General features: G+C 40.5%; 2 protein-coding genes across 6 annotated transcripts in view; one reads left to right on the forward strand and one right to left on the reverse strand.

The window, feature by feature from the left end:
- LOC147140363 (glutamate decarboxylase 1-like) overlaps positions 1 to 757 on the reverse strand; it is a 39,932-nt gene extending 39,175 nt beyond the window's left edge. The window contains exon 1 of one of the 2 annotated variants that reach the window (XM_086042985.1): positions 636 to 757. The gene's annotated coding sequence lies outside the window, so the exon portion shown is untranslated. Of the gene's footprint in view, positions 1 to 6; positions 103 to 635 lie in introns of those variants that run through there. The other variant, XM_086042984.1, reaches the window with a different exon arrangement.
- On the forward strand, positions 80 to 23,976 carry exoc3 (exocyst complex component 3). Of its 4 annotated transcripts, none has more exons than XM_086042982.1 (16): positions 80 to 136; positions 937 to 1,130; positions 6,088 to 6,307; positions 7,403 to 7,575; positions 9,894 to 10,106; positions 10,246 to 10,424; positions 10,668 to 10,784; positions 13,043 to 13,160; positions 13,851 to 13,976; positions 14,252 to 14,352; positions 14,506 to 14,616; positions 18,307 to 18,448; positions 18,551 to 18,673; positions 21,249 to 21,410; positions 22,223 to 22,344; positions 22,736 to 23,976. In XM_086042982.1, the coding sequence occupies exons 2-16, from the start codon at positions 987 to 989 to the stop codon at positions 22,938 to 22,940; spliced, it is 2,256 nt and encodes a 751-aa protein (XP_085899108.1). In that variant the 5' UTR covers positions 80 to 136; positions 937 to 986; the 3' UTR covers positions 22,941 to 23,976. The 4 variants fall into 4 exon arrangements, 3 of the variants coding, with proteins under 3 accessions (XP_085899108.1, XP_085899106.1, XP_085899107.1); XR_015088372.1 differs by having other exon boundaries at positions 135 to 271; positions 21,249 to 21,375; positions 22,736 to 22,883; XM_086042980.1 differs by having other exon boundaries at positions 135 to 271.
- The last annotated feature ends 279 nt before the right edge of the window (positions 23,977 to 24,255 follow it).

Here is a 24,255-nt window from a genome sequence, read left to right on the forward strand (position 1 = left end):
CCATACTTGGAGTGAGTTCAATGTGAGAAATTCTAGCGTGAAGTTGAGAGGAGCAGGTGGATGGCAGTAATGAGAAATACTCATGTCAGAAGCCGGTTAAATCCCAACAGAAGAAAGGAAGCCGGAAGTATCAATGGTAGGTGGGGCCAAACCAGGAAGTAAAAGTGATACAATAACATAACCTAGTACTGTGCTTTATATGTGATTTTAACGTTATTTGCGGGGATATGCCCTGATTGTTTTGTCAGCATTGGATTATGAGGACCACAACGTAAGAGTTTTTTTTATTCCAAGCAGTTCATACCACCTATGTATCGTCTTTATACGTTGGTAGGTTAGCTTAGCATCTTCTTTGAACACCCTCAACGTCAATATGCTTTCAACTACACCACAACGAACATCGTAAAAGCCATGTCGAAGAAATAAACAACAACGTAACGATCGGTGTACTAGTACGTGACGATGGCAAAAAAAAAAAAAAGAGTATCGTCAATAACCGCAGGGGTTTCTCTAAACTGATGTAGTCTGATAAATTAGAGAAAATGTTACGTTATTCTCATCATGACAGAGGAATTCAAATATGTTTGGAAATGATCAATTAATTCTTGTCCTCAAGAACTTGATGTCATACTCACCATTTGCATTAGGAAAGACAAAAATACAGTCTAGGAAAATAGCAGCAGACGCCAATCATGGTCGGAAATTTAATATAAGTGGTTCAGCTAATGGATGGGTGGATGGTAACGCTGATGTGTGTAAACCAGGGGTCTGAGCTACATGTCTGAAATAACGTCTGCTTAAATTAACTTTCAGTATGTGTCATTATCAACAATTAATGATAGTCGCCGTTGCGGCACCTTGTTGGTGACCCCTGTTGTTAAGCATGTATAGCAATTTTCAGTGTTTAGTAGACTAATCTCCTTCCCTCCCTCCAAGTGTGATTGCATGAAGCCCATGGACACAACGTTGTACTACTGAGCGTCAGAATGGAGGCGACAAGCCGTGAGGCGGTTGCCACAGCAGTGCAGCGTGTGGCTGGAATGCTGCAGAGATCTGATCAGTTGGACAAAGTGGAGCAGTACAGAAGAAGAGAAGCCAGAAAGAAAGCCTCTGTCGAAGCAAGGCTTAAGGTGATCACATTACTTACTGTTGCCCTTGCTGTTATGTGTAGTAATGATTATGTTAGTAATGTCATACAATTCAATGCTTCTCTTACGTCACAGTGCCTCAACAAGTATTTGGCCCCTTCACGATTAATTAATTTTTTGCATATATGCTAGATTTAAGCATTTCAGATTATCAAACCAGTTTGAATACGAGGCAAAGATAACTAGAGTAAACACAACACGTTTTAAATTTAATTTCCTATGGGGTAAAGGCATAAATACACCAATCCGACATTGAAGGTCAGGAAGCGTCAGGAATCATCTGATTGGTGTAGTGACCACCATCGTAGCGTCTGAGCCCGTCAGGAAGTGTCTGGTGGGCGTTTCAGCATGGTGAATTGGCGTTGTGAGTCGTGACATTTGGTCACTCTGACTGGCTGTTAGCTAGCAAATCAGCGCACGAGAGCATGAACGGGAAGTGACAAATGCGGATAAACAGTGAGCACGCCTTTGCTGCCTTAATCTTCTTACAATACAAGAGCGAGGGTTGACAATGTAAGTATTTCACGATACTGTGTCAAAAATGTGAGGGTTTACTTCGCATGGGAGTTCATCGCGAGCGAAAAATATAGCTGAATGCATTGTTTACGTTTTTATAATCCGCCCCCGGCCAATAAATTTCTGGTTGGCTTTTTCTAACCATGATGAATATTGACTGCATCCGCCGATGGTATGCAGGAGTATTACATCTCACGCATGCGCAGAAGGTACTTTAATGGTCAGCGTCTGTGTCTGTCGTTGCGTTATATTTTTCCATCTTAACGTGACGACAGCCGGCCCGACGCCACGGGGTGTAAGCGTCGGTCACAGTTGGCCGACATCGGATTGGTTTATCTAGGCCTTAAAAGATACCCAAAATTTATATGATCCTGTATGAAACAACTGAGTTCCTCTTAAACCAAATAACAAGTTAGTCTGTCTTTCTTGTAGCTTGGCCCATTCCCTCTGTAGAGTTGTAGAGTCAAAATGGAGGTTTTTTTTTAGCATGAACTGTCCATTTAAAGTGATGCCAGAGCAAAGTCCAGACTTTGACAAGGCCCATTCAAACCCCTTTTATGAGTACTATTTTTTAAGACAATAAGAGGTGGAGTTGCTCCAGGACATTGTCCTGTTGGATAACCCCCCTGGTAAAAAAAAAAAATCCAGCATTGACCAGTATGGATTCTTTGCTGGTATGAATTGGTTTGGCTGGTCCAATTTAAGACACTGAATTAGCAAAAAATTGACATTCACATTATTGGTTTTATCTTTAACTGTACTTGCCACTTTTTATATTTCTGTTCATTCGTTTTCCTTTTTCACTAGTTCAAAAATGCATTTGTGATCTTATCTTACTGTCTGACAGAACTGTAACAGAAAGTATCTGGTACCTGTTGACACCAGAATGCTATTCACCAGCATAATGTTGGTCTTGCTGGTGTCAACAGCGACCAGCATAAACTCATCACAGACCAGCATAGGTGCTCGCCAGCTACCAGCATTGACCAACAATAGCATGCTCCCTGCTAACACTGAAAAAAATAATGGAGTGCTATCTACTTGATAAAAACCTAGTAAACATTTTTCACTCAGAAATTCAAAGTAAATTTTACAAGGAGAGTTTTTGAGTAAATTTTACTTGCATAGTACAGTATTGTTTGCATACCTGTCAAGTTGTATGCTTTCGGCGTAATTTGTACAGGTGGAAACAGTTTTTCAAACATATATGCCATATATTGCATATCTCTACGTCCAATGTCAATTTTATCAGTGTTATCTGTTCCTGTTTTAAGTTGATTACCGATCACGTGACAGCAGCCATTGGAAAATAATATGTAATGTGTAAGATTATATACAGATACAGTGGATACGGAAAGTATTCAGGCCCCTTGAATTTTTTCACTTTTTGTGTCATTGCAGCCATTTCCCAAAATTAAAAAAGTTCATTTTAATTCTCATTAATGTACACTCAGCACCCCATCTTGACAGACAAAAACAGAAATGTAGACATTTTTGCAAATTTATGAAAAAAGAAAAACTGAAATATCGTATGATCATAAGTATTCAGACCCTTTGCAAAAAACTTTAATGTGCTGAACATTTCTTTTGATCTTCCTTGAGATAGTTCTGCTCCTTTATTGGAGTCCAGCTGTGTTTAATTAAACTGGACTTGATAAGGAAAGGCACACACCTGTGTATATAAGACCTTACAGCTCACAGTGCATGTCTGAGCAAATGAGAACTCATGAGGTCAAAGGAACTGCCCAAGGATATCAGAGACAGATATTGTGGCAAGGCACAGATCTGGCCAAGGTTACAAAAGAATTTCTGCAGCACTCAATGTTCGTTCCGAAGAGCACCGTGGCCTCCATAATCCTCAAAAGGAAGAAGTTTGGGAAGACCAGAACTCTTCCTCGACCTGGCCCTCCAGCCAAACTGAGCAATCGTGGGAGAAGAGCCTTGGTGAGAGAGGTAAAGAGGAACCCAAAGATCACTGTGGCTGAGTTCCAGAGATGCTGTAGGGAGATGGCAGAAAGTTACACAAAGTCAACTATCACTGCAGCCCTCCACCTGTCGGGGCTTTATGGCAGAGTGGCCCATTGACAGCCTCGCCCGCTTAGAGTTTGACGAAAAAAACATAAAAGACTCCCATCCATCCGGCCATTATCTATACCGCTTAGCCTCACAAGGGTCGCGGGGAGTGCTGGCGCCTATCCCAGCTGTCTTCGGGCAGTAGGCGGGGGCCACCCCGAATCGGTTGCCAGCCAATCGCAAGGCACACAGAGACAAACAAACATTCACACTCACAATCACACCTAGGGGCAATTTAGAGTGTTCAATTAACCTGCCATGCATGTTTTTGGAATGTGGGAGGAAACCGGAGTACCCGGAGAAAAGTCACACAGGCACGGGGAGAACATGCAAACTCCACACAGGGAGGTCGGAGCCGGGATCGAACCCACGACCTCTGACCTGTGAGGCGGACGTGCTAACCAGTCATCCACCGTGCCGCCTAAAAGACTCCCAGACTTTGAGAAATAAAATTCTCTGGTCAAATGAGACCAAGATTGAACTTTTTGGTTAATTATAAGCAGCATGTGTGGAGAAACTCAGGCACTGCTCATCACCTGCCCAATACAATCCCTACAGTGAAACGTGGTGGTGGGAGCATGATGTTGTGGGGGTGTTTTTCAGCTGCAGGGACAGGACAACTGGTTGCAATTGAAGGAAAGATGACTGAGGCCAAATACAGAGATATCCTGGAGGAAAACCTCTTCCAGAGTGCTCAGGACCTCAGAATGGGCCAAAGATTCACCTGTCAACAGGGCAATGATGTGAAGCACACAGCTAAAATAACAAAGGAGTGGCTTCAGCACAACTCTGTGACCGTTCTAGACTGGCCCAGCCAGAGCATTGACCTAAACTTGATTTAGTGTCTCTGGAGACACCTGAAAATGGGTGTCCACCAACGTTCACCATCCAACCTGACAGAACTGGAGAGGATCTGCAAGAAAGAATGACAGAGTATCCCCAAATCTAGGTGTGAAAAACTTGTTGCATCATTCCCAAGAAGACTCATGGCTGTACTAGCTCAATACTGAGAACAGAGTCTGAATACTTATGACCACGTGATATTTCAGTTTTTCATTTTTAATAAATTTGAAAAAATGTATACATTTCTTATTTTTTTTCTGTTAAGATGCAGCACTGAATGTACATTAATGAGAAATATTTTTTTTGAGAAATATAACATGATTTTGGTAAATGGCTGCAATGACACAGAAAGTGAAACATTTCAAGGAGTCTGAATACTTTGCGCACCCACTGTACAGGCAAATTACAACTTTTGTAAGATTCAGTAGACCCCGGGGTTGACTGATATGTGTCTGTCAGCATTTTTTTAAATAATTTTTTTAGCTTTAAAAATTAATGAATTTCAGAGGTGTCAGTTACACACGGATTTCCACTATTAGCAGGCTGGCCCAGTCTCTATCACCTGTGTTTAGCAGCGTTTTGCTGTACTACGAAGTAATAGGGAGGCTTTTGCCATTGATTGGTCTATTGCTGATATCGCTCTGAAATCACTCCATCAGTATGATGTGCCATCTGACATCACTGCGACATCTCTCTCAAATTTAACGTTTTTCAGTTCGAGACAGCATAGTGACACATAGTCCTGGGTTCGTCAACGGCGTACTGCCTAGTGCCCAAGGAAAAGTGTAGTTTAAAGGCTTTTACCTGTTCTAAACACCCCTTTGCCTTTTGGGGTGTGCATTTCATTCGACTTGCATGAATCTTTTTATAGTCATTTTAGCCGCACAGAATTGTGCAGTACTCCCAGTATCTTAACATGTTTAGCGCTTTCCTGTGACTTCAATCGTTCCTTTTCCAGATACAGTGTGGTAAATGTCTTTTTTGTTTTTTTTGCCATCACTGGTATCCTTCTGGTGGCACGGTGGCCGACTGGTTAGCACATCCATCTCAGAATTACACAACCTTCCTATGTGGAGTTTGCATGTTTACCATGCCGATCAACATGCTGAAATGCCCATCAGATGCTTCCTGACAGGCTCCGACTCTACAACGATGGTCACTACACCAATCAGATGGCTCAATCCGCCGTCCAGACGCTTCCTGACCTCCGAGGTCGGATTGGTGTATCTAGGCCTTATGCTCCAGCAAAACTGCGACCCTCGTTAGGATAAGCAGTGCAGAGAATGGAGGGATGAATGGATGGTATCCTCTTGTGCTGGCATCATAAAAAAACATAAAACCACCGAAAAAGCTAAATGCTAAGTCCTCAGATGCACACCACGCTGAAGTTTCAGAAGATATGCTGAGCAAAATCTTCTACATTACTGTAGAAACATGTGACTCATGGTCCCACTCAATTTTGAAGTAAATGATATTGTAATTCATGGATAATGGTATTGTTTTTCAGGCAGCCATCCAATCTCAGCTGGATGGTGTCCGCACTGGACTAACTCAGCTGCACAGTGCCTTGCTTGACGTGAAGGACATCCAGAGCTCACTAGCTGATGTGAGCAAAGACTGGAGGCAGAGCATCAACACCATAGAGAACCTGAAGGATGTCAAAGATGCTGTTGTTCAACATAGTCAGCTGGCCTCTGCTGTGGAAAACCTTAAAAACATTTTCTCAGGTAGATCGTACTTACTGGAAGTGTTCACTTGAAATCTGATTTAGAGACTTAAAGAGGAAGTCAACCCAAACATATTTTTTTCAATTATATGTTCTATGCAGGCCCACTAGTTGAAATAAGCTATTCTGCGTTTGTGGAACACGAGTTAATCTACCTGTTTTTAGCCATCTCTAAGGGCGGCCATTTTGTCACTTCTGTCGACTGCAAATGACATTACAGTTGCTCAGGGCTCAGATAATGACCAACCATGGCTCATCTTCAGAAAAATGAACCAATCACAGCTCACCTGTTTTCTGAACCTGAACCATGATTGGTCGTTATCTGAGCCCTGAGCATCGGTGATGTCATTTTCATTGACAGACGTGACAAAATGGCCGCCCTCACAGACGACTAAAAACGGGTAGCTTTTGCTGCTTAACTGAATCAGAATGCCATGTTTTGACTAGTGGGCCTGCATAGAACATATTCTTGAAAAAAATATGGTTAGGTTGACTTCCACTTTGAAGTGGAAGTCAACCCAACCATAAAACATATGTTTTTCAAGAATATGTTCCCAGCAGGCCCACTAGTTGTAACACGGCATTCTGATTAATTTTGCGTTTGTGGAATATAAATTAAGCAGCAAAATGCACTCGTTTTTAGTCAACTCCGGGGGCGGCCATTTTGTATTCGGTCGACTGAAAATGACATCACAACTGCTCACAACCACCAATCATGGCTTACCTGTTTTCTGAATCTGAGCCGTGATTGGTGGTTGTGAGCAGTTGTGATGTCATTTTCAGTCGACAGAAGTGACAAAATGGCAGTCTCCAGAGATGGCTAAAAGCGGGTGGATTAACTCTTATTCCACAAACGCAATATTTATCAGAATGCCTTGTTTCAACTAGTGGGCCTGCATTGAACTTATTCCTCAAAAAAACATGTATGGCCTGCCTCCCTCTTTAAGGAGCAAGTCAATGATCACCTCTCTCACACTGTATATTGCTAATCCAGAAACAGTACGTGCCTTTTATTAAATTGATCATACAATTTGAGATGGTGTCATATTGTGCGGTAAGTGTCAAAAATATAAAACCACAACATCTCTTGTCCCAGTCCCAGAGATTGTGGCAGAGACACAGCAGCTGATAGAGCAGGCAGAGCTGCTTCAGGCCCACAGAAAGCTGATGGAGTTGGAGAGCTCCCGAGACGACCTGATGTATGAGCAATATCGGATGGACAGCAAGAACACCAGCGACATGCATCTCATTTCCATCTATTTTGAAGATGTAAGTTTGAACAAAAGCAAGTGAAGATCTTGCGATGCATGTGTACATTTTGCTACACAGTAGGTCTTAGCAATTCATCCAAATTTAAAAACATTCTAATCAACATTTTAATTCAAACATAATCAATATAAAATAAATTCCTGTGCTGTGAACGCACCCTGAATGCACAATGTTTGCAGCGAGCCTTACACGTACGGTGTATGTTGCTTCCCTTTCTGAGCATGCTGTTTTCATGACACCCCAGTTGCAGTTTGCTACAACAGACAATAAAAACCATAATGAGCAGAATAGCTAGAGAAAATAGACTGAACGATTATGGAAAAGAATCCAATTGCGATATTTTTTTTTTCCCAAAATTGCGATTGCGATATGAGTTGCGATTTTTTTTCCAAGTTAATTACGTTATTATGTTTTCTCAAATCGTGATCATCAGAGCTGGGCACTTGACCCTTTTTTGTCGGTCCGGCCGTGACCCTCCACCCTTGACCTGGGTACCCTTCCGGCCTCGACCCCACCGCCCTTATTCATAAAAATTATCACCCCCCCCCACCCCCCCCCGCCGCATGCTACAAAAAAAAACCGTGCATGACGCCACCGCAGGAAAGATGCTAATAGCAGCGGTTTTTTTAAAGATCATTAGCTGGCTAATTTACTATTCAAACCCGCTGTGCACATGCTTCAAACATGTTTCCAACACGCTTCAAATGCGCCACTAGTACTTACCCAACTACGTGTGGTTACTTCCATTGCGAGCCCTAGGGTTGGTTTTGTCGTATTGTATAATTATTTGGGTCCAACAGACGGCAAGTTGTCGCATTCAACAAGTTACTTACTTATTTTCCACACTTCCCCTCCTTCACACTTTCCGACCTTCAAAATAAAAGCATACCAGCAAACCACTACACAGCAGGTTTACTACGGCGTATTTCCAGACCGAAGAAAGAGAGAGAGAGAGAGGTGAATTAGAGCGAGGTTTGTTAATTTCAGTGAAAAAGTCCCGCTGTGTTGCTTGTTAAAGTAGGGAAGACGCCAGAAGAAGTGCATGAACTCCACCTTGATCCTTCCTTGAGTGCTGCTCGCAGCTTGATTATACTCGGGAAACAAGTTGTTTTGAAACAGTTGTGTTCCAAGTCGGGGGGGGGGGGGGGCATCGCTTCAAAAAGACAGCGACAACAATGGATATCGTGCCTTCTACAACCATAAAAGGACCGAGATGACTAGACGATGCATTTAATTGTATTGCAAAAACAAAGATCTGGAAGGTGGCTGCGAAGGGGGAACGTGGGTGAGTAGCTTCTTTACACACACATACGTGACATAACACTCAAGCCGCTGCCAAACTAGTTCGCTTTGCAGCAGCTTTGCAACGAGCTGCGTGGTGCATCCTCTCCTCTGTGGGAAACTGTATGTCATCGCAACATGTGACTTAATGGACCGATCAGAGCAGCAACAATTTCCCAATGGGTGTGTGGCATGTGTTGCAGACCTGTCGCCAACAGCACAATGCGTCGGTCATGTGAATCAACGCGGCAGTTCTCGCTCGTGGCAGTTCTCGCTCGCGCCAACGCGGAAATAGAAAGAAGCCTAAAAAGAAGGCTTTCACTGAGTAGGCTGAGATGAAATGTCACACACATGAGGGCCGGTTAGTGGGCCGGACTAAAATCCACTTCCAGCCTTGCTTAGTCGAGCCCTTTTTTAAAATTTGTCAGCCCCCGCCCCAAAAATGGGCATCCGGCCGGGCCCGAGGATGCGACCGGTCCGGCCCCGGGACGGACTGCCCATCTCTGGTGATTATATTGCAAATGCATGGAAAGAGTATTTTTTTTTACATGTGCTTTAACAATTATGCATTAAATTCTTTGAAGCAAAAGAAAAAAATAGCAAAACAAAAGATGAGATGTGGTAGACTGGTTAGCACACTGCCTCACAGTTCGGAGGTGGTGGGTTCGATCACGGCTCCGGCCTCCCTGTGTGGAGTTTGCATCTTCTCCCCGTGCCTGTGTGGGTTTTCTCCGGGTACTCTGGTTTCCTCGCACATTCCAAAAACATGCATGGTAAGTTGATTGGACACTCTAAATTGCCCCTAGGTGTGATTGTTTGTCTCTGTGTGCCCTGCGATTGGCTGGCAACCAGTTCGGGGTGTCCCCCGCCTACTGCTCGAAGACAGCTGGGATAGGCTCCAGCATGCCCGCAACCCTTGTGATAAGCAGTATGGATAATGGATGGATGGAAGATGAGATGTTCAAGCCTGTGACTCTACATATAAAAAAAAAAAAGATTCATTTCTTGCTCCTTTGAAATCCCTTTTCTCCTTCCAGGTTCAGCGGTTATCAGATGAGCTTGCCAAGCAGTCATGGATGGTCCTGCAGAGGGCTATGGTTACTGTTCGCCGTGACCCCACCATGCTAGTGTCAGTGGTTCGGATCATCGAGCGTGAGGAGAAAATCGACCGGCGCTTGGTCGACCGTAAAAAACAGACAGGCTTCATCCCGCCCGGACGACCCAAAAGATGGAAAGACAAAATGTTTGAGGTGAGAATTATTATTCCTTCTTCATGTTACTCAGTCGTCAAATGAAAAATAGTCTTGTCATTGAAGCATATTGGCGTCCTCAAGTATCTCATTTCCAATTGCAACATGCTAAAGCTTTGTTTCTCTTCTTCCAATGCAGGTTTTGGAGGGCACTGTCAGTACCCGCATTGAGGGCACACAGGCAGTGACAAGAGAGACTGATAAAATGTGGCTTGTTCGTCTTCTGGAGATAACGAGGAAATATGTTTTGGATGACCTGATTATTGTCAGGAACCTCATGGTTCAGTGCTTCCCACCACATTACAACACCTTCAACAGGTATCACATGAACATTTTTCCTCCTCACCTGTCACTTGCTAGGGTCTGCAAAATACCAAAATTCGGCCAGGCTATGGACCGGAGCTTCTGAAGACAAAAATCTGCCAGGCTACCACATTTTTGAAAAGTTTAAAAAGTGGACATGGATCACTGCTAAGATTGCTAATTGTTTCACTGCAGGCTGCTGTTCTCTGATATAAACTCACTGTCTCATTGTCTTAGTTGTATGCCTATTTCTTTCAGGTTCTTCATCCTTTACCACAATGCTGTTTCCTTCCGTGTCAAAGAACTGGCGTCTGAAGACTTGGAGGCTAATGAGATAGTGTCCATGTTAACCTGGGTCCTCAATACCTATAAAAGGTACTCTCCATACATACTGTAGCATTAGGGGACCTTTACCTGCTTTAGTTTTTGCCCTTTTTTTTTGCAGTTCTTTCCTCTAAAATGTTTTGATGCAGTATTTTTTGGGGGGGGGTGGCGTTCCATGCGTACCTGCGTACCAGTTATGTGCATCCCTGTATAAAGGTATGACTTTTCTGTGGATTTGTCTTCCACCGCTAGGGGCAGTCTAACCCGGAATTACAATGCAATACAATACAGTGATCCCTCGCTACTTGCGCTTCAACTTCAGAAGCATTCAGAACAAATTAAAAATGAAACAACACAGCCATATCGGCAGGTATATTGCAGAAAGATGCATTGTTTCAAAGATATGAGTTGACTCGGAGGCTTTGTACTTACCTGCAGGCACTCATAAAAGGCGGTGACTGGTTCCCAGCGCGAGCTCGATCAACGAGAGCACAAGAGGATTTACTTTTTCCACTTGTATACTATATGTGAGCTGACTGGGTGCGCATCATCGCAGCCTCTCGCTAGTCTCTTGCACACTAACAAACTAACAGTACTTTTGACCAACGTTCTGTTCGCAAACTCATAACATGATTCAAATGTGCCGTTCGGCAGCTGTGTTTACAAGTTTTGAGTGGAGTGTGGGCGCTCAGCGCGACAATGACGATGAAACAAACAACGTTATGTTCGGAAACTCAGAACGTTATACAAATGTGCCGTTGATTTAGTCAGAGTCAAGCCGGATACTTTCTCCGTATTTGTAATGATGTGTTTGCTCTAATAAAGTTTTCTAAAAATCGGATAGTACAGTACAACAGCTGTGATTATATGTCGTGAGCGCAGCGCGCTCCTGGCCGGCCGGCACGGACGACTTGGACATCGCCAAATAAAGTGTGAAAGTGTTTGTTACTTTTGTCTTAGGTTGGCATAAAACAGCTTACCTTAACTACAATCCCGCGTTGCATTTTATCCAAAGGACTTTGTTGATGTTATTGTGCAAAGATAAAGTTAAGGCATGATTCTCTCAGGCGGCCGTGCTTCTTCTTCGTTTTCAAATGAAGTAGGAGGCAACAAACGGAACGAAGAAGAAGAAGCAGGGAAAGAAGAAGAATAAGGAGGGCAAGAAGAAACGGCCGTTTTTACTTTCGCTTTTCACAACGACGACGACAAGCGTTTTAAAGTGCAGGATTGTACCTTTGTATAAAATACACTATGGCGTTCTAGTTAAGGTAAGTCAATTTTATGGAAAAAAAAACAACAACTTTAAGGTAGTTATTAGCGAACGTTCCGTCGTAAACGTCCGCTGCCACGGTTGAAACTCAATTCTTTTCACAGCCTGCAGCTTGGTATTTATTCTTCATTTTACATTTTTAAAGTTAAATTGGTTGTGTAACAAGTATTTAGAAGTGCGGGAGCCATGTGGAGGATTCGCAACAGCGTAACAGGCGCAAATCTCCCCAAAATAAAACAGTGCAATAAATAATAATAATCATCATAATAATAATAATAAATCACGCTACTTCGCGGGTTTTCACTTATCACACCGCGTTCTGGTCCCCATTAACCGCAATAAATGAGGGATCGCTGTACAATTGCCACTAACAGGATGTGACTGCAGGTGGAGGAATTCAACAGGCAAGGGCGGTATGCACTAGGTTAGGAATTAGGCGGTATGTGGAAGTTAACTGAAAAAACTCGAGTGGCATCTGTTCAGGTACATACATACTTGCAGTTCAAAATCATTCTGTAAATGCTCTCAATATCGAATTTTTCAACATTCAAGTAAAATTGACTCCAAAACTCTCCTTGAAAATTTACTTTGAATTTCTGAGTGAAAAAACGTTTGGTTTTTTTCCAAGTAAATAACTCTCCAAATGTTTTTCTGTGTGAAAATTTAGTCTGAATATTATTCTCTTCCAAGTGTAAATTTTATTCTGTTTGGACAGCGACCAAATATAGTATTTTTAGAGTCAAATGTTCTCTACGAAATTGACTGTGTACTTGAGCCGGTTTGTGACCCACCTTTCCGTTAGTGCTTTGTACATCTTTGTTTTTTTTAAGTTTCCCGTTTATCGTCAGTCGTCAACAAAACAGGCGTCCATCAGTGATGGATTGACGGGCAATTCTGTCAGTCTGATGTATTTCCACCCTTTCTTCTTTTTGCACCATGCTTAACTGAGATCATTTTTTTAACCCAGTGTCGGTCCCGCTCCAGGAGCGCTGCCCTGTCGTATTCAGTCAATCATTGTGCTTCTGTTTGTGTTTCCTAGTGCAGAGATGATGGGCCATCCGGAGCTTATTGCTGAGTGTGACATCAACCAGCTCGAGTCACTGCTACCTCAGGATGTGGTGGATGACCTACTCAGCAAATATGTCCAGACTTTCACAGTAAGCAAGCATCGCAAACAATAACATACAGACTAGGGATGGACATTGACTTAATTTCTTTGATCGAGAAAATGAACCGTTAATTCATTAATAGATGAATATTCAATTCATTTGGATCTTAGCATTTTTTTCTTTTCTTACCTATCTACAATATGTTTTCAATTTCAATGTAGGGATGTAACGATTCACTCAAGCCCCGATTCAATTCAATTTTTGATTATCAGTTCCCGATTTTGATTACATTTGATTTAAAAAAAAAAACATGAACAAAATGAATGACTCATTTTAAAACCAAAAGATGTTTTTATTTTAACATCTGCATATTGTCCTTGTTACAAATAATAACTTTTTGTAACTTTTTTAAAAAAAACTTGAAAATAAACTCCCGTAATAATTTTGACACCTACATTTTTGTCTTATCAGTGTTTTGTTGGTGCCAGAAATAAACATGAAAATAATTACATATATAATAGATTTGACTGTTATTACAAATCCTTTTGTGATCACAATTTCAATATTGATTCTTTTAATTGTTTACATTGATGCATATTTTAATCAGATTAAATCGATTTTAAATAAATTTTCGATGAATCGTTACATCCCTACTTGATTGTGATCAAAATGATGAAACATTCTATTTAGGTCAAATACATCTTGCGTTGCAATGTGCGTTCCTCTTTGTGTCTCCAGTCAAATATTACCGGCTGGCTGAGGAAAGCGCTTGAAACAGACAAGAAGGACTGGCAGAAAGAAACAGAGCCTGAAGCTGATCAGGATGGGTACTACCAAACTACGTTGCCTGCCATTGTCTTTCAGGTACCAGTGCCACACAGACACATTTTCACACACATCAAGGGTAGTAGCATGCCAAATATGGTCCACAAAACGTTCTTCAGAGACTTCTAATTTAGCACTCGGCCTCTTATGTCCTTCTTCACGATGTTAAAAAAAAAAAAAAGAAGACATCTCTTGTATAAGTGTATAAAAGCAACTATTGTATTGTATTACATTTCTCAGTCACAGTTTATAGTTGTACTTAAACTAACGTACCCACTTTTTTTGCTGTGTGTAATTGTTCTATGCTTTGTCAGATGTTTGAACAGAACCTGCAAGTTGCTGCTCAGATCGCTGGGGACTTTAAAGAGCAGGTTCTCAAACTCTGCCTGAAACAGATGAACTCATTCCTCATTAGGTAATCTTATGATTGTTACAATGTCATCTATTGTCTTGTCTAGCTCAGAGGTTGTTGTCCGATAAATACTTTTTTTTAGTTATACTCAAGATGTTCTAAAGAAGTGTTGACTTGACCAATTTCTCCATACTGAGATATGTGTACTGTGTGTAGGTACAGAGAAGAGGCGGTGGCCTATAAAGAGGAACATCTGAGAGATCGCCAGCTGCCTCAATGTTACGTGCAATACATGATCGCCATTATAAACAATTGCCAGACTTTCAAGTAAGTGCTCATCTTAGTAGCAAATAGGGATGTGCAATTAATTGAAATTCAATTACAATTACCATTATTACACTCCACGATTACAGAATTGGCATAATCGTAAAAAACGATTATCATATTTTCTGGACTATAAGCCGCTACTTTTTTTTTCCTAGGTTTTGAACCAGGTGGTTTATATAAAAGTGTGGCAATTCTGTGGATTTTTCTTCCATCGCTAGCGGCGCTCTAACAGGAATTACAATTAGTGTTGTTCCGATACCACCTTTTGTCCCCGATACTGATTCCGCTACCAGGCTGTGCAGTATCAGCCCATACCTCACCGTTTGGAAAAAAATCCAAAATAAGCGCAATTTTTTATATAATTCTAAAGAATTGCACTCACTTGGATGTAAAATTATTCATATTAAAATCATCACTTGCTAAGTATCTGGAGTAACATATACACACAAAATACATATGTTGAATAAACAGCCTATTTTCATAGCTCTTCGTGCTTGTGAGAGTGAGACATGGAATACATACTGCATTCACATCAATGTACATTTGTAATAAAGCAAGCTGCAGCATTTGTTTCTAAAATATATTCAGTGATTCTAACCGACCCCCCAATGCGTGACGTCACATTTGTATGCTGCCAGAGGGGCAGGCGGTCGAGTGAGTGCGATAACAGAAGTCCGTTATGTGTTTCTAAAAATGGTTAACACCTGTGCTGTTTATGGTTGCTCTAATCGTTCAACATGAGATTTTATTTTGTGATACCGACAGTGATTCAAATTAACAGTAGGCAAAAAAGTTGTTTGAAAGCAGACACGCTCAATGGCTGTCAAATCTTCAACGTGACCACTTAACACCATCACAACATACAAGGTTATGACTTTATATCAGTTATTGTTTTCTTTTTACTTTTCATTCAAGATTTTACTTTTCATTCAAGATTTACTTCGCACTGCTGTTCAGCATTAATCTGTTAATTATATAGGTATACAAATTTCATATGCGTTGATGGAACATTATAGAACATTTTGCTGAGCGATGTGTTGTAAACAACACAAACTCGTCTCTTTGTTAGCAGTTAGCAAGCTAGGGTGAGCTCGAAAAGCTTCGACGTTTATCTGGACACAAAGCATTTCATGAAAGACGTTTTACACCATTAAAGTAGTGATCGATGTACTGTGTCAAACAAAAGCAACATACTTAGCTACGAGACAAAGATCCAGCCGACATGCCCCCAAAGTAATTGCAGGCTCTTTATAGCATCAAAGTCCCCCCAAGCAACTGCCTCCAATGTGGCGATGTATGTCCTAATAGCGACCTTTTTCACCAAACTAGACATAAGTAGACCGATGACCAATAACGCTAATAATGGATAAGGCTTCTCCTCGTATTTCCTTCCGCATGCGGCTCTCAAATAAGCGCGCTGCGTTCAAATAATGATACCAGTATCGATAACCGGCATCGGCGTTTTATTAGTTAGTACCGGCCGATCCGATACAAGCGTTTTAATGCGGTATCGATTTCATTTTTTGTTCACGATACCGATTCCAATACCTAGCTGTGCGGTATCGGCCGATGCCGATACAGTAGTGATACCACACTTTTGAGAAAGAAAAAAAAAAAGATATATGAGCATTTTTTTCTTGTAATTCTAAAGAAGAACTGCATACTCACTTGGATGTAAAACCATTGCTATCATGGCTTGATCAGACTTAAAAACCTTTTTTGAAACAGGAAAAAATAAGAAGTAATATACACGAGGTATCTTTGAGAGAGATTGTGTCGGCTTAATTACAAAAGCTATAGGTCATTATTATAAAAGTATGCTTTGAGTATTAGTGACCCATCGCAACAACTTCCGCTCCCAAATTCACTTTCAAAACCAAAACAAGCAGTAGAAAAATCCAACAAGTTCAACTCCAAAATCCAAAATTGAACAGGGTTTGTTGTTGTGGTCCATTCCCCTTGTTCATGCTCGCTGCCGCTGCCGCTGACGCCGCCGCCGCAAGCTCTTGGTGCTTGTTCACATGTTTCGTTCTCAAAATGTTTGATCAGGTTTGGTGTATTGAATCTGGCCACTTTAGTTCCACCTCTTGCAACTTTCGCACCGCCAATTTTGCACTTAGCTGTTGTACTCGCTGGAGTTTCTATGTTGAAGTACAGTACAGTTCCATATCGCCGCCGACATTATTTCTCCTGTACCTCACTGTTTATTTTCTCTCAACATGAAAAAGCAGCCCCGCCATTGGTTAAGAGCGTCCGCTCTGGGCCAATAGCGACGGCTAATACTGAACAGTCACCACACACCAGTGTCGTGAATGAGCAAGATACAGGGTGCTGCATTCAATGTAAATTGAGCAGGGTTTGTTGTTGCAGTCAATTCTCCTTGTTAATGCTCGCTGCCGCCGATGCCGCAATCTCTTGGTGCTTGGTCACATGTTTCGTTCTCAAATGTTGCATCAGGTTTAACGTATTGAACCTGGCCACTTTGGTTCCGCCCCTTGCAACATTCGGAGTTTCTATGTTGAAGTAGTTAAATATCGCCGACATTATATCTCCTGTAACTCCCCCCCAAACACACACACACACACGCACACACCCCCCCCCCCCCCCCACACACACACACACACATGAAAAAGCAGCAGGGAGCAAGATACAAAGTGCTGCATTTGCATTCAACGTTCTTTACTAGTACAGCATCGGGAAATGGCATCGCCACGTTATTTGTCAGTACTCGGAGATACTGATACCAGTGTTTTAATGTGGTATCGGTATCGGAACAACACTACTAATTACAATACAATACGATACAATACAATTGCCATTAACAGGATGTGACTGCAGGTGGAGGAGTTCAACAGGCGAGGGCGCTATGCCCTAAGTTAAGCACTACCGCGTTGCATTGGGTGGTATGCGGAAGTAGACCAATAAAAGGTGGACGTTAAGGCAGCGGGCAGTGAAATGAAGATAAGTACTGTGAATTTTCTCTTGGTTCTGTTCCGTTTTAATCAGCAAAGTTTCCTTCGTGTTAAAAGGCACTGTTAGGAAAGGATCTATTCAGGTACATAGATGTACATTTACAGTTCAAAATCCTTCTGTAAATGCAGTAAATATAGAATTTTTCATCCTAGATATGTGCCGCTTATATAAAGGTGCGGCTTATATGTGTGTGTTTTTTATTTATTTTTTTTTTCATTCTTTTTTTTTTTTTTTAAATAGAGTTGGTGCGGCTTATATAAAGGTGCGGCTTACAGTCCGGAAAATATGGTATTAATATTCATTTATATCACACAAGGAAATCATACTCGGATTTATACATTTGTACCAACTAGTTTGTCTTTATATTTTTTACGGTTCAACATGTTCATGTTTTGTAGCAAAAAATAAATGGTTTGATTAATCGTGATTTCAACTATTACCAAAATACTCATGATTGATATTTTTTTCATCGTGGAGCAGCCCTCGTATTAAACGATTGTTACTTTGTAATTGCATCTGAATAATTGTATCAACATAAGACAAAGGCTGCTTGTGCAGTAAATGGCAAGGCGCTCATTATTTTCTTACAATTGATGGACGTCGTAATGGTACCAAAGGCCTGACCTTATCCGAGCACTTGCTGCTGACTCACCTGCCAATTCATCTCTTGTGTCTGGTTAATATTGTTAAGCACATGTCCACAACGTGTTCTTTTAGAGAGTCCATCAACAGTTTAAAGAGAAAGTACTCTCCGTCCTCCGAGCCCACTGACAGTGATGCTGCCATAGAGAGGACACTCAACGAAGTGGCCAAGGAGGGATGTCAGTTCCTCTTAGATGAAGTCTTCTTGGACCTTGAGGTAGGAAGGGGACAAGTTGTAGGTGATGGAAGTTTTCAATTGCAATTCAATTAGACTGTGCATGTCATTTCTCAGAGATCAACATTAACTTGTCATTTCCAGCATCACCTCAATGAGCTTCTAACCAGAAAATGGCTGACAGGCTCTCACGCTGTGGACACAATCTGTGTGACATTAGAGGACTACTTCAATGACTTTAACAAGATCAAAAAACCCTTCAATCAGGTAAGAAATAGTATTTGGGGGTTTTCGGGAACATGATCACTATTATTGACACAAACTTACTCAATGTCTTGAAACCAACAGCCATATAACTCCGCTCTAACTGTTACTTCTAATGTAATCAATCTCCAGTGACTCCAGCTTCTTCGACATTTAAAAAACCTGTTTCAAAGGTTAATTGAAGACTCTAAATTGTCCCTACAAGTGAACATGCCATATTATCGAGGATTTGTCTGCTTTGTGAGCAAGGTGGCTCCACCGAAGAAGTTGAGCTCTTCCACAACTGACATACAGTGTAAAGTTGGATGTATGCCAACTGGAGTGGTAACAGGGCCTTCACCGATGAAATAGTTTTACATTCATTCCACTTGAAACATTAAACATAAACTGGACACTTGTTGGGATTGTAATGATTCAGCGACAGAGAACACCTCATCTTTTATTGTTGTATCCATTAAATAATACTTACTTATGTACATTTCATTTCCCGCTGCCGTGTAGTTGTAGTTTTTTGGGGGGTTGGTAGAGTTGCAAAAGGTTACTACTAATTGTAACAAAGACAAAATGCAGATGTTAAAGTAAAAACATTTGGGTTTTAAAATGAGTCATAAATTTTGTTAAAAAGAAAGCATTTAAAAAAAAATCGAATCAAATCGAAATTGGGAACTGAAAATCGAATCAGGGCTTGAGTGAATCGTTACATCTCTAGAAATAAATCATCTAAACTAAGAGTTACTTTGAAATTAATTTTAATTGCTGTTTGATCAAGCGGAAACTGAAAAGAACAGGATGAAATAAGGAAATGAAAACAAATATTTTATTTGCCCATCAAAATGGTCTCGGGTTTCTTACCACAGTGGCTTCAAGGGGAAGGTTCGTGCTCCAAAATGATGTGTGATTCTTTTGGCCGATACGTATTTTTTTTGTTGCTGTGGCCAACCGGGACCCATCACATGTATTCATCCAACACATAGAATATTACATACCCTGGCAGAATTTGATTTCGTGGAGAGATAGACCGACCCAAGGTAACCCTAACCCTTTTTTCTGGGCCAATACCGATTAGTAGTAGTCAAGGAGGCCGATAGTCGATATTCATTATCAGTGAAAAGGAAAATATTGGCTTGTTGTTGTTGTTGTTGTTGTTATCCTTTTGTCTTTTCCCCTCATCTAAAAAAAAAAAATGCAACTCTTAACTTTGTTGACACATCTTTATTGAACAACTTTTCAGATCATTATGTTTACTTTTTTAAAGTATTGACAGTTTTTTTTTATTTAACATATAAACGGATAACAGCGGAAAAAACATTAGTCGAAGTAAGAGGATTTAAGGGAAAAACAAAACAAAAGAAAAAGAATGTTTATCATTAAGCACTGTCACATGTTCAAAAGGATTAGGAAGAAGTACAGATTTTATCTAGTCCTACCCCTTGTTCTTTGTGTATTTTGACTTTCATGTAAGTCATTAATGTAGAATGAACCAAGAAGAGAACAGGAAAAAGGTCCATATATAAACTTACTCATATATGCAACTGCACTTACACTTTTGCAAACATATGCCTACTGCCTACATACAGTACATGCAATACATAGGTACATCTATCATTATACTCTCATACATATTGTTTTCTGTTCTCAATATTTCATTACATAACAATCAATCTGAAATATTTTTTTAAAAATATGGTGCAATTTACTGTCATATAGTTTTTTTTGTATTTCATTTTTGAATCTGTTTTTGTACACAGCAAGCAATTCACACCATTTCAAGTCAGTTCCGAAATGATTCCACAAATTAAAACCTCTTACAGAAACACACTTTTGCTTAGTGTTTGTTCTTCTTTTGGATTTGTTGTAAAGACTTGTACCTCTTAAATCATAGCAACACTCTCTGATTTCAAACAGCTTTTGAGTATTGTGGCAGAGCAGGTTATTGTTTACCTTGTACATTATTTGCGGTATTTTAAACCCAACCAGGTCACAGAATTTCATAGTGTTTAATTTAATCAATGAGGTTGTTGGTTCAAATTAAACACTATTAGTAGTACTATACATTTTTGCCAGTATACATCTTTGTTCTAAAATTCTAACAAAAAGTCAATGGAGCACCCATGGTCGTCAGCATGTCTTAAAAAGCTCAATGAAAACCTAAACAATAGCTCCACATAGTAAATGAGTCCTCAAAACTTTCAAAATGACATTCACATTCAGATATCTTTGTTTTGATTTCAACACAGTTATAAATTGATTTATTATTGGCCATCAGATTAAAAAAAAAAAAAGGCTGATAGCAATATTCGTAAAAACGCCGAATATTGGCACTGATAATCTGTCTATTCCTAATTTCTTGGCCATATAACAACTTTACTTTCACTTGCGGTTAGTGAGTCAGAAGGGCATTTGTGTACTTTCTGTTGTCATTTTGATGATATGACATGATTGATTTTTCTGGAACATTTTGGCTGACTCATTTAAGTTGTACAACAGCTATGGTATTGTATTGTATTGTATATTTGGTTCCACCACTAATGAGATTATTTTAATCTTTATTACAAATACTCTTGTGCCATGTATGCAGGAAATGACGAGTGAAGCCCTTCGCAGGGTTGTGGTGGACTACATTAAGGCAGTGATGCAAAAGAGGATCACCTTTAAGAATGCTGATGAGAGGAGGGAAGGAGCTGAGAGAATGATCAAAGAGGCTGGTCAGTTCAAGTTCCTCTTCAGAAAACTGGCTGCCGTGAGTTCTCATCATTCAGCATTCGTAACCCTAATCTTGAGGTGCTTGGATGTGTGATGCATAGGGATGTAACCATTCACTCAAGCCCCGATTCGATTCAATTTTCCATTTCAGTTCCTGATTTCGATTTGATATAAAAAAAATATATATAATAAAATGAATGACTCATTTTAAAACCACAAGATGTTTACATTTGAACATCTGCATTTTGCCCTTGTTACAAACAATAACTTTTTGTAACTTATACAAAAAAAACCTTGAAAATGAACTAATGATTTTGACTGCTTAACTACATTTTTGTCTTATCAGTCTGCTGTTGGTGCCAGAAATAAACATGAAAATAAATACATTTACAATTGGGTTTTCTCTGGGCACTCCGGTTTCCTCCCACATTCCAAAAACATGCATGCTAAGTTGATTGGACTCTCTAAATTGCCCCTAGGTGTGATTGTGAGTGCGGATGTTTGTCTCTGTGTGCCCTGCGATTGGCTGGCAACCAGTCAGGGTGTCCCCCGCCTACTGCCCAAAGACAGCTGGGATAGGCTCCAGCACGCCCCACGACCCTTGTGAGGAGAAGCGGTACAGATAATGGATGGATGGATAGATTTGACTGTTATCATTACAATCATTTCAATATTGACTCTTTTGTTTACATCGAGGCATATTTTTAGCAGTTTAAATGTATTTTCAATCAATTTTCTCTGAATCATTACATCCCAAGTGATGCACTTGTAACACTTGCATGATTAGAAAAGAGCTGCATGAGCGCGTAAGAGAGAGGTTTATGGACAATGATGATTATTGTGTTGTAGGGAGAAGACACCGATCGTCTATGTGGTGCCATTGTGGCCATTGCAGAAGTCTTCAAACTGACTGACCCGACACTGCTCTTCCTGGAGGTCACTACCCTGGTTTCCAAATACCCTGACATCAGGTACCTGGGCTATGTCTCAATTGACATACCGTAGTGTTTTGTTTTTTTTTTTGAGTGACTTGAGATATTATATTGGAAAAATGTTTTACCGGCCGTAGGTGTGTTTGCAATTATTTTGTTAATTTGCAATAATTTGTTTGAAATCAAAACAAAGGTAAGGGAAATTTTAACATTTCTGTCATTTTGAAATTTTGGAGGACTTTATTTACTGCAGGAAATATTGGGAGCTATAGTTTAAGTTTTCAGGTCAAGTTTCAGTCTCAAGCCCCGGCCGGGTACACAATCAATTTGTTCGCATCGCCATTTGCAAGTGACCAGATGACGTATCGCTGGCGCCGTAATTATCATGTTGTGCAACTGGTGAATGCTGCATTATTGACTGTGGATATAGGGAGGAGCATATTCAGGCGCTGCTAGCGGTGCGCGGTGATGCCAGCAGGGAAATGCGCCAGATGATCATCGGAACTCTCAGCGAGAACAAAGTCTCTTACGGAGGCGTCACGCAGCCCATCTTCAAAGACATCACCGTTCCCACCATCACCATGACGACCATGACCACCATGACCTCCATGGCAACTGCAAAACTGCTGAAATAAAGCCAATTTTACCACTTCCTCCCTCAAAGAAGATCATGTGATTTTCACCTCAAGATACTGGCATCTCTCTTTATTTCACCTTTCTGTTGGTTTACTTGCTTTTGAAACGCCATGTGGATCCCATTTGTGCTGCAGGAAATTGGAAATGAATACTTGTAAAAACGAACCGTCTCTGCATATGACATAACTGAAAATATCATCATCCTTGAGGATGCCTACCACATTTGTTTTCTTTCCATTTGCAAGTAAATACGAAGAGGTAACTTTGCATCTGACAAACTAGTTATAAAAAGTTCTTAATCTGCTTTTTTGGCAGTTGTTTTGGATTTCACAGGAACAGTCCTTTTTCTTTAAACTGAAAATGTGTATCAGTTATCATATAGCAGCAGTGAAACAGAGCCTACTGATTAGTGTGAACTGCTACCACTGATAGAGGTGTCAATCGATCATCAAATCGACAACTATTTTGATGATTGAGTCGTTTAGACATTGCTTTCCTTAAAATTGTCCTCTGATTTCATGCTCACAAGTAAATATGCTCTTATTTCTGAAGTTGTCCATGAAGCAGAAGTATAATTTGTTTTGGATCAAAATGAGACGTGCAAACATATGTTTACTTTGGAAAATAGTGATCAACATTTTTCCATAATATCTGTCATGCTATGGAGCAAACCAGCAACTCAATCATCAATTCATGGACAAAAAGTATAGTCACTTTAATCCATTACGAATTCATTGTTAAGTGCAGTTATATTAGCAATAACCTTTAATTGATTAACTTACATGGAATTGACATTGATACTAAATACAGTAATCATAAGACTCTTTTTGTTACTTTTAATGCAAAATTATTTTTTAGCCGATATTCAATTAATTGATGGAATAATTGATTCTTTAAATATACTATTGTGACTGGCCTAGCTACCAGTTTGCTCAAACTACCTTTAATCATATGTACTTAGGTGAATACACTGTTCATGTTAATGATTTCTCACAATTATTAGGAAACAAATAAATATAAATATGCAACACGTTATTTCTTTCAATCGCTGCCACTGTTTGCATTTTCAAATGATCAGTTGTGTCTCATTTCTCGAAAAGAAAACCACAATGTCCCATCACATAGTGAGCTATTATTGGAAAAGGCTACTATATGCGCATTGAGGGTGGTGGGGTGGGTGGGGTCTCTACCTGGGGCACGTGGGCACCACGTTCGTGGCCCCTGTCGCACAGTATGTGGTCTGTCTGCGCCCAAAAGTATTTCAAAGTCATCGGCTTGACCAAATGCTCAGAATAACTAGTACAGATTGACACA

The sequence above is a fragment of the Filicampus tigris genome, chromosome 10 (genome assembly GCF_054856515.1).
Source record: "Filicampus tigris isolate MCC_2025a chromosome 10, RoL_Ftig_1.0, whole genome shotgun sequence".
Classification (NCBI taxonomy): domain Eukaryota; kingdom Metazoa; phylum Chordata; class Actinopteri; order Syngnathiformes; family Syngnathidae; genus Filicampus; species Filicampus tigris.